The sequence below is a fragment of the Scleropages formosus genome, chromosome 2 (genome assembly GCF_900964775.1).
Source record: "Scleropages formosus chromosome 2, fSclFor1.1, whole genome shotgun sequence".
Classification (NCBI taxonomy): Eukaryota; Metazoa; Chordata; class Actinopteri; order Osteoglossiformes; family Osteoglossidae; genus Scleropages; species Scleropages formosus.
The window spans coordinates 28,207,678-28,218,740 of NC_041807.1; the positions used below are offsets into that span (position 1 = coordinate 28,207,678).

The 11,063-nt window shown below is 41.3% G+C and overlaps 1 protein-coding gene across 1 annotated transcript; it reads left to right on the forward strand.

Moving 5' to 3' along the window:
• The first annotated feature begins 638 nt into the window (after positions 1-638).
• LOC108936891 (short transient receptor potential channel 4-associated protein-like) lies at positions 639-10,803 on the forward strand. The gene is made up of 19 exons (XM_018756533.2): positions 639-779; positions 2,725-2,853; positions 2,968-3,084; positions 3,220-3,277; positions 3,507-3,562; positions 3,735-3,863; positions 4,526-4,727; positions 4,846-5,034; positions 5,236-5,378; positions 5,558-5,686; positions 5,794-5,852; positions 5,941-6,042; positions 6,131-6,214; positions 6,454-6,544; positions 6,637-6,777; positions 6,909-7,020; positions 7,179-7,291; positions 7,768-7,974; positions 8,191-10,803. The coding sequence occupies exons 1-19, from the start codon at positions 657-659 to the stop codon at positions 8,326-8,328; spliced, it is 2,322 nt and encodes a 773-aa protein (XP_018612049.1). The 5' UTR covers positions 639-656; the 3' UTR covers positions 8,329-10,803.
• Positions 10,804-11,063: the final 260 nt, after the last annotated feature.

Genomic DNA, 11,063 nt, shown 5'->3' on the forward strand with positions numbered 1-11,063 from the left:
TTTTGTGGAAGCTTGAATATTTTAAAACAAAAATAAAGTTTTATTTATAAAAATATACCTCTGATTACTTTATCTTGAGTTGATCCTATTAAAATGAACCACAGCCTTTGTCTCCACAACAGTAAAGTGTCATGATTAAAATGAACAAATGTGTCCTAGTGTACTGATCTAAAATAATTTCTGTCCAACATTACCAAGCTTAAGGTTTCAGTTAATACTTGTGTATAGCAGCCAAAGGCTTATCTTTGATCACTGAAACTGAATTGATTCTCTTACAGCCATTTAAAAGGGAATGAATGGAAAATATTTTATCATTTCAAATTTATTTTAAACTGTTTCGAGATTTACCCATTTGCAGCAGTCAGGCTATTCTTACTATGTCAATTCATGGTTAAGGGCCTTGATCAAAGTACTACAGCAGGAGTGGAATTTGAACCAACACCCAAGGGCCCTGAAGTACAAACGACAGAAGTTGTCATTTCAGTAAACGTGCGCAATCAATGTCTTAATCTTAAAGTCATGTAGCTGTACGTAAATAAGGATTACGGAGGAAAAGCTCCTCCCTCCTTTTTTACGCTCCTCCCCTTCCCCGTTTGTTCGTTTCCGGTGCCACCTACAACTTCCGGTTTAATAAAGAGCTCACAGGAGAAGACGGGATGGCGACGCTAGACTCCGGGGCCGTTTGGCCCAGGTTGAGCAGGATGAGCTGCAGCGGGAACATCGTCAGTAAAGTGCGGCAGGGCCAGATAACGGGGCGCGCGCTGCGGCGTGGTACGCAGGTAAGGGGGCGCGCGGCGGCGGACCGACCCGGTTTGGTTCGGCCGAGCCAGTGAGTGACTCACTCTGTCTGTGTCTCGCGGGGAGCCGAGGCGAGGGCCTGGTCACTGTTGTGTGTGTGTGTGTAAGAAAGACAGTGTGTAAAACGACGGACAGACACTCGAAAAAACAGACCGTGCTGTTGACTTCAGAAGGAGGTACTTCCTCAAAGTGAGTGAGTGTGTGCGCGCTGGTGGAGTTATACAACCGCTGCATGGACATGTGTGGCGTGAGCAGCTGCTCTCTCTTTCTCTCTCCTGTTTGTGTGTGTCTGTGTGTGTGTGTGAGAGAGAGAGAGAGAGAGAGAGAGAGAGACTAACTCTGTTGTTTACCTTTGCTGTATGCTTCAATGTGGCGGTGGTCCCAAATACACAAACTGGACAAATGTCCAATGATGTCCACTGTACTGCATCTCATCATTCTTCAGTAAAACAGTACTCAACCCCAGATAATGTGTGTGTATGTTTGTGTGCACTTTAGATGGTTTCAGTTCACTCTGCTCTCAACCCAGAACATCATGTCCGTTGTGTCTTCCCTGCCAACATTCGGCTGTCCCAGAGCTGACCGTGGATGGGGAAAAAAACTGACTAACAATAAGGCTGCTTTATAACAATAGCAGTTAGTTGACCGTGTATGTGGAGAAAATGTCAGCGGTCAGTAGAGGAGAAATTGAATGTCGGGGGAGACCAAGAGGGTGGAAACCCCCCCCGCCACTACAACAGAGAACAGTAATGGGGGGATTCCAACTGGCACCCTAACATAACATAAGGCAGCGTCCCTAACCACTCTGCCACCTGCAGCCCACACGTTGTAGTTACCTCACCCACTCGTTCTTGCTATTTAAGGAGGGTTCATTTAACAATGTATGGTTGAAGTACCTTTAAATACTACCTCCATGAGTGTGGAATCTTCATTTGCTTTAAACATCTTCTTATGATTGAAGGACTTACAAACTGGGTTCAAAGAATTACCTTTTTTAACACCTGGCTATTTTTTACTGAAATAATTTATCCTAAGTACTGTGCTCAAGGGTACAACCGCAGCAGGTGAGATACATTTGAATGCAAGGCAAAAGCTAATTTTTTAATTGATGATCTGCATTTTATGTTGTCTTTGCAAGCAGAACAGCAGGTGGCATAGTGGTTAGAATGATTGTCTTAAAATCGAAAGCACAATTGTTTAAATCCCACCCCCTGCTGTAGTATCTTTGAGCAAGGTACTTACCCTGAATTGCTCCAGTCAAAAGCAATGCAGCAGTGTAAATGTGGGGACACGGCTGTGCCAATTTGTGGTCAGCAGAATGCTTTGGATTCCTTTGAAGTTCCTGATGCCAGTATCTTTACGTTGTAAGACACCAGCAAACTTAACAGTGGCTCTTGTTGTATGTGACGCAAAATGTGAATGATTCTTAAAATGAGAAAAAACAGGTAATTGAATATCAGGGCTGATTGATATGTATTTCTACTACTAGGAGGAAATCTATACAAAGTGTTTGTATAAACTTGTGTATACATGTGCACACATGTACGTTGAGTGTTGAATATGTACTGTCTGAAGAAATAGCAGGAAAGGTTGCATTGCACATTGAAGTGAAATTCTGCTCCTTTAAATGCAAAAGGAGATCATGCCTTTGTGTCTTTGAAGAAGTTAATTAACCTTTAGAACTTGTTAAACTCTATGAATGACCAAAGTATATAAGCAGGAGCTTGTATTGCGGGACGTGTTTTAGATTCTCCTGCCCTGGATTTACTCAGTTGTCCATCTGCTGAATGATGACTAAGATGTGTTCCTTTTTAGCACTGGGATTTGACCACCATGTAATTTAATTGCAGAGCAAGTTGCTTCAAAGCTTGTGTCGGAATGGAGCATTTTGTGCCTTTAAGTCTGCCCATGATGTTCCCATTCCAGATCCCACGAGCTCTGCTCCAGGAGAGGGACAAGCGAGCCAGATGGCACGGGATCCCCATCCTGCTGCAGAAGCTGTATGAAAGCAGTCACCCTAATAGTGACCTCTCCCAGACACATGGAGTGGTTAAGGTATGCTGGCCCTTCCTGATTTCACAAGTTTTCCCCAATCAGCTCCTTGGAATAAATGAGGACATGCTACTATTTGAGAGGAACAGTTGACAAGAATTTTGCACCGTCCCACAGGAATTGGCATCATTACTTTCCATGGAAGCCATGACTTTTGTGACGGAGGACAGGAAGACGGCACAGGAATCCACCTTCCCTAATACGTATACCTTTGACCTCTTTGGAGGTGTTGATGTGAGTCATGGAAGTTCTTTCCGTTGAGATTCAAGGGCCTTTTTGATTTGTTTTCAACAGCATGTGAATAGTTATGTGGGCTGTGACAGGGTTTGAAATGTACATATATGTGCACTTGGTTCCTTTATCTTGCAGTTACTGGTGGAGATTTTAATGAGACCTACCGTATCAATGCAAAAGAAGAAGCCTAAATGTAAGTTCAGCAATTTGTAGCTAAAATAAGATCAAGACTAGCCTTGGAGTAAAATTTTGTGCTACTATTTTCAGAATTTTATAGTGAAATTATAATGGTAATTGCATTGTTTTCATTGTATAAAATGTAATGAACTTGAGGTTGCACAGATTTTTTTTTCTTCCTTTTTTCTAATTTGGTATGTAAAACTGACTGAGTTATGATGCTTATAAATGACTGTCTTCCACAGTGAGCGATGACCTGGTCAAGGACTGTCTAAGTGTTCTCTATAACTGCTGTATATGTGTAAGTTCTTACATGGATAAAACTTATGACATTACTGTAATCATCACAGTGGATTTATTACAAATTTTGAAACATTTTGTCATAGCATTATATGGCACAATCCATGCTTTTGTCCCACTAACTTTATTTCAATATCACGGGGAATAATTTTGTTTATATCTTTTCATTGTAGACAGAAGGTGTCACAAAAAGCCTTGCATCGAGGAACGACTTTGTCCTGTTTCTCTTCACATTAATGACAAACAAGAAGACTTTTTTGCAGACAGCCACCCTAATTGAGGATATCCTTGGGGTCCGAAAGGTTAGGCAGTACTGCAGACATACTCATATTCCCTTTCTTGTTAAAGGGACTAACACTTGTCATTTTTCATTCTTTTGATATTCCATGATCTGTCCTGGTAAGATGTTACGCAGTAGTAAAGATGAGAAAATATAATTGTTTGAACTATAAATGCTCACGTGTGGAGACACCCTTCCACAGGCACACAGAGGTGAGCCTCTTTGGAGTACAAAAAATGTACCAGTGATCATGAAAATGGTTTTATTTGTGACATAGTATTTGGCTTTTATTAATGTTGTCATAAGTGAATGGCACACCATCAGAATCAGTATTTGAAAGCAGGTGGGATAATTTATTTTCACTCATCTGGAGAAACACCTCCCCAGTGTATAAATGATCTTTCCATATGTCTTGTGTATTTCATCAGTCCAAGTAGACTGATTTCAGACTGGTGGAAAAAGATTCTAATCAGAGGTGGACCTTTGATAGGTTTTGCATAACACATCTTGAATTTTTTTTCTTAGCACTTGTGTAAACTAAGAAAATACTTGAAAATTCTCTAATTTATTAGAATGACAGCATTCTGAAAGAGTGGTGGAAGAAACTCTCTGTAGATACAGTTGTTAACGGAGGATGAGCAACATAGCATTAACTATAGTTGACATGTCCTCACCTTACCACAGGAAATGATCCAGTTGGAGGAAATTCCCAACTTGTCCAGTCTGGTCCAGAGCTTTGACCAGCAACAACTGGCCAACTTCTGCCGCATCCTGTCTGTGACCATATCGGAGCCTGATCTGGGGCATGACGACAAACACACACTCCTGGCGAAGAACATTCAACAGAAGAAGAACCCCATCCCGTCCTGTGCCGAGCTCAATCAAGGTAGTTCAGGACCTCTGATAGTGAACCTCTGAACAGACATAATTTGTCAGATGCCTTGGACTATTTTCTTTTCTTCAGGGTTTATTTTTGCATTCAGAAACTTATGTTTTTGTCCTAGTGACTCTGCTGAACATACCAGGCTTCATTGAGCGGCTGTGTAAGCTGGCTACACGGAAGGTGTCAGAGGCCACAGGTGCATCCAGCTTCTTGCAGGAGCTAGAAGACTGGTACACCTGGCTGGACAACGCACTGGTGTTGGACGCCCTTATGCAAATGGCCACCGAGGATGCCGATCATAGCAGCACAGGTTGTCCACATCACTGCCTCCGCAAACTTTGTCTTTCAGCCTGTTGTGAAATCCATCATCATGTTCTGTTCAGCACTGGAGATGTCAGATGTTGTCAGGGCTGCCAAAAAAAAATCACTCCATATTGTCTTTCTGAAAATAGAGGGGGGGGTAGGAGGTTGATGTTGATTCCAAAGTGACAAAACTTTGCCTTACTTTCAGAATCCTCAGACGAGAGCACACTAGCTACCAGCCCGCTAAGACACAGGCTTCCGCAGTCCATGAAGATTGTGCATGAGATTATGTACAAAGTTGAGGTGCTTTACGTGCTCTGTGTGTTGCTTATGGGCCGGCAGAGATCTCAGGTGAGTAGCAGGGAATCCCTGAGATTTGCTCTTTGATTCTGCTTGTCACTGTCCTCACTGGTGTCACATATGTTTGATATACATAGTGAAAGCAAAGCTTTATACTGTATGTCATTCAGGATTACTATGAAAGGACTTCGTACAGCAATAGTTTGTCAATGTTAACACATTCTCAACAGGTGCACAAAATGTTAGCAGAGTTCCGTCTGATCCCTGGACTCAACAACCTCTTTGACAAGCTCATCTGGAGACGGCACACCACTAGCCACATTCTGCACAGGGAGAACCAGAGTTGTGACTGCAGCCCTGTAAGAAAATCACTGCTTATGAATTAGTATACAGCATAATGTGTGCAGTAAATCTGTGGCAATCAGTTCATTATGTTTTTTGTTTTTTTTTCTGTTTAACTCCAAAGGAAATATCATTCAAAATCCAGTTTTTGAGGCTGCTCCAGAGCTTTAGTGACCACCATGAGTGAGTGCATATGGAAAGTAAACATAATCCTTGTATAACAATGTTTTATATGGTTAGTCATGTTGGATCTGACCATCTGAGTTTTCAGGAACAAGTATCTGCTTCTGAACAATCAGGAGCTGAATGAGCTAAGTGCCATCTGTGTGAAAGCCAGCATCCCAGAGGTGGAGGCTTTGGCCAACACAGACAGGTATGTTCCATGAATGACAGCTATTAAGTCGGACTGCAGAAGTATTCTGGTGAAAGGTCATGTTAAATTAAAGAGTGTTTTTGTGCAGGAGTCTGGTCTGTGATGGTAAGAAGGGGCTCTTGACACGACTGCTTACAGTAATGAAGAAAGAACCACCAGATTCCTCATTCAGGTGAGGTTATCTAAAAGATTCAATGCTGTAAACAATTCATTCACTCTTGCATTTACCATTTTCCCTTTATGTGTTTGGTTAAGCTTGCTGTTGAGTGGTGTTCCCCTTTGCTGGTGATGTCTGTCTGCTTTGTTATTCTGTGGCTTTTTTTTTTTTTTTTTTTTTGGGGACAGTTATTCAAAAATATGTATGAATTTTTTGGGGCCACTGTAAAACATTTGTTTCTCGTCATCCAACAGGTTCTGGCAGGCAAGGGCAGTGGAAAGCTTCCTACGTGGGGCTACCTCCTATGCTGACCAGGTGTTCCTTCTCAAAAGAGGCTTGTTGGAGGTTAGCAAAGGTTCATGCTTTGCAGTGCTGTTAAGTACTTGTATGGAAAGTATTTGTAACATTATTCCCCCCCATCCCCATTGTATTCTTAGCACATCTTGTTCTGCATCATCGACAGTGGGTGTAAGTCAAGAGATGTTCTACAAAGCTACTTTGACCTGCTAGGGGAGCTCATGAAGTTTAACATTGATGCCTTCAAGAGGTTCAACAGATATGTCAACACAGATGAGAAGGTATGCATGAGACTACATACAGCTTATGGGTAACTGAATCTGTCTTGACTTCACTGAAAGTTTCTTCAGTTACATCCACAGTACAGGCCTTTGCAAAGATCTGAGTATTGGTCTGATATTTCTCCTTCCAGTTTCAGATATTCCTGAATCAAATCAACAGTTCATTGGTGGACTCCAATATGCTGGTGCGATGCATCGTCTTATCCCTTGACCGATTCGAGAGCCAAACGGAAGATATTAAAGGTATAATGAAAGAACTCACTCTAAAAGTTGGAGATTGGTGAAGTCAAAATTTCTCATGGTAGATCCTGTCTAACAGATGGCTTATGTTTTTGATGTGTTGCTGCTTCCTGGATAAACATGTCTCAGTCCTAACAGAAGCTCTGTGCATTTTCATGTAGTGGTAGAAGTGCTCTCCAAGTGTTGCCTGCTCTCATATATGTCTCACGTGGAGAACAGACTGTCCTTCCTCTTCAGACTCATCAACATCATCAACGTGCAGACTCTCACACAGGTAAGTGCTCCCTCATCTTTTATAAGTCACCTTCCTGCTTTCCCAAGTGGGATTAATTTCCCATATTCTCTTTCTGTACAGTATCTGAGTTGAAGTTTTGATCAAGTTCTACCATGCTTAAAAGATGACCTTTTACTAACTGAAGCTTTACAAAAATTTAACCTAATTTTAAATCTCCCGATATATCGGATGCAGACGCAAGTCCTTTGCATGTTTTAGTACATTTAGCTTTTGAAAAATTTCTAGAAATTTTATAATTTCCACATTTAAATTGTCATTTTGAGATACTTTTCTGCATTATGTGAGAAGGAAAACAGTTTTTAAAATTCCTCAACCAGTGTCAACATATAAAAATATATATCAAGCAATTATTACACTTATTTATTTTAATTATCAAAACACAAAATAATGTGCTGTTGATGCCCTAGGGCATGGTATCAGTCTGATTGCTCTTCTCATGCCCTTACCTGTAACAGGAGAACGTCAGCTGTCTGAACACCAGTTTGGTGGTTTTGATGTTAGCCCGCAGGAGAGGTAAGCTGTCCTTCTACCTGAATGCCTTGCGGGAGAAGGAGTACACCGAGCGTTACCCAGGCTGCCTCCTGAACAACTTCCACCACCTGCTGCGCTTCTGGCAGCGCCATTACCTCAACAAGGACAAGGACAGCAGCTGTCTAGAGAATGTGAGTTGGTCATCCTTCCCACCAGGACACTTGTTTGTAGACTTTTTATGTCTGAAAGAAATCCAAAAAGTTCTTTCTGCAATTTGACTTATTATGCTGAATATCACATTATCTTAAATCATGAATTTTCAGGCTCTTCTGTTGGTACTGTTTTGTAGTAATAGTAGCAGCAGCAGCAGTCCAAGTACTGAACATATATTCCCCCCACTCCTGTAGAGCTCTTGCATCTCCTTCAACTACTGGAAGGAAACTGTGTCAGTGCTGTTGATCAAAGATCGGACTTCGCCGTGTGCCATAGCCAGCTATATTGACGAGGTGTACATGGACCTGGACAGAGACTTCCTGGAGGATTGACCCAGGCCCCCCTGGGTGGGTGCAGTTGGGAGAATGGTTGTCTGAGAACTCTTCTCTCCTGTAATCCATCACCTGAATGCCTGTAGACAGTACTTCAGAGAACATATCCCACATGGACGCCATTCAGGGATCCATCGACATAGTCGTGCATGCGCATTAATGCTGGAAAAGTTGAATGTTGCCAGATCTTTACAGGTTTATGGTGAAAGTAGTTTTACATTTTTCTCAGTGAAGGGAACTGGCCCCAGAGGAGGAGTGTCCACCTCCCTACAGTAAATCAGGGACGAACAATTCTTACATTGATTTGCTTTGGTATAAATATGATGGCGCATATGTAGATGTGTATATACAGTAATATACTTACACACATCCACATTTGTATGTGTACAGTTGCAGCTAATCTAGATACTTCTGAGTGAAAAGGTTTTGTGTGTGTGCCTGTGTGTATGTGTAAAATTAACACATGTTGGTTCTTATATCAGTGAAGCACCATTAAATTAATATGCGGCTGAAACCCTTTAGCTCTCCAGTGGTTGTCAGAAGTCAAAATGCAAATCGGTTATACCATGAGTATAGAACCTGCAGGTGTGATTCACAACAGATCTGACTGAATGGTTTCTACCAAACATACCTTGTACATTTGAGGAGGTGTTTTCCTGGCACTATGTGTATAAAGCATGAGCGTGCACCCCCCCACCTGTGTGGAGCTGTTCCTGCAGGTAGCAGCAGTTCCCCACAGTGAAGTTTGGGTGGTGCTCATGTTTGCTGTTGTCACCTGACCCCCCTACCCAGTCCAAGAAGGTAGATGGAGACTCTTGGTTTCAGGACTATTAAATTCTGAACTTCAGAAGTTGCCCAAGGTGACAGTTGCTGTTATCTTCTTTTAATGATGATATTTTTATCCTATCGTATCTTGAAAGGTTGAGTTGAAAACTATGCAGGTTATCCAATTTGTTCCAAAGCAGTTCTTTATTTCCAAACCTTGCAGTGGCAGTCTGGACCTTTTACAGCAGTTATTAGTTACCTTCTCATTTTGTCATCTGCTGTAGTCTCTCCTGTTTCAGTCTGCATGGGTTAGAAGTAGTGTGCCATTTGTGGCTACAGATATGTTCTCCCCTGGAGCAAGGTATTAAAACTGATGCTTGGTACTCAAGCATCTTGTAAAATGCCCAACTGTATAAAAGGGTACAAGTTTCAATTTGGACAACATTTTCTGAGCAACAGGATAACCAATAGAAGTGTATCTGTTGAGAGATTTAGTAACAAGAGGCCACCCCCCTTCAGAGCACCCAAGTGCACATTCTTTACACTTGGCAAAGTGTGTAGGCAGTCAGGTAATTAGTTTACCTGTTTGCATCTCAGTCAGTTTTCTGAATCCCCCCCCACTGTCCTTCCCCTCCTGTGATGCCTGCCTCAATTCCATAGTGAAATTGCACAATCCCATTTTGACAAATGTATAACAAGAAATCCTGCTGAACTACCTCATTGTCACTCAGTCTCCCATGGCTTCAAACACCCTTCAAATTCTGATTTTGCTTAACTGTAATCACACATTTTGGTAAAAATCAATTCATAAACACTAGAATTCTTATAGCTGTTGCTGTTTTTTTTTTTTTTAAAAAAAAAAAAAAAAAAAAAACTTTAAATGTAAGGGGTTTTTTTTGGGGGGGGGGTTCTTTTCAGACTCTTACCTCGGAGACTGCACAACAGAATTGCATTACTTGGTCAACTCACCAAACCAGAAGTATAACATTCCCAAAAGAATCGATATCACAACACCACATTTGGCTGAACTGGTTGTTGGGGAAGTTTCTGTTAGGATGGCACTCCTTTTTTTTTGTTTTCTGCTACCACTGGAAACAACCATATTCTTCAGATATCGGAGTATACTGTTTTTGTTTACATAAGTGAAAGGTGGTGCTAGACCAATTAACGATTTTCACAGTTCTGATTATAGTTTTTGAAAATGGACTACATTTTAGTATAACCATTACCATAAAGTCTAAGTATTTTAGACTATTTAATTCTCAATACAATTTGAAGTTTTGAGCTAATATGCAGTGGTCAGGTGACTAAACTCAGTTTGAATGTCACTTTTGATTCCCATATCTCCATTTAAAAGTTTTCTTAATATATAAGCCTGAAAAGGCAATCACTGAACTAGCGATAAAGTAGTACTGCGTAAGGTAAGCCACTCATCCGTACTATACCTATTGGTATGTTTTGGTGCAAATAGATCAACTGTGCATTTTCAGTAGTTCGGGCTCTTCCCTTTATTCCGAAGTCTATTGTAGCCTGTTCAAAGACAATTCATTAGATACTGGCCGAGATTAATGTGTTCTGTACCTGTGGATTCCAGCAATTATGAATTGTCGAGCCCATGCACTGCTGGTGCTAAACGCTTTGCATTTGATTGTACTTCTCACTCTTTCCCTCTGTAGGTACCCAGCTGTATATAGTTTTTTGCTAATAAAACCAGGCTGAAAGATGCTGCCTGTCTTTTGTGTAGTTGTTTCTCTGCCTTTAATTGCCTTTATAGAGGTGTGGAAGAAATAGTGGGAACTCCTCTAACAATATATTATCAAGAACCAAGTATGGATTTTATCCTTTGCCTTCAGAATAGCTTGAGCCCTTCTTGGAAGGCTGTCATACAAGTCTTGAGCTGTGTTTAGTGGAATATTGCACCATTCTTGAATTGCTGAGTTCACTGAGGGAGGCAGAAGGTGCAAATGGTC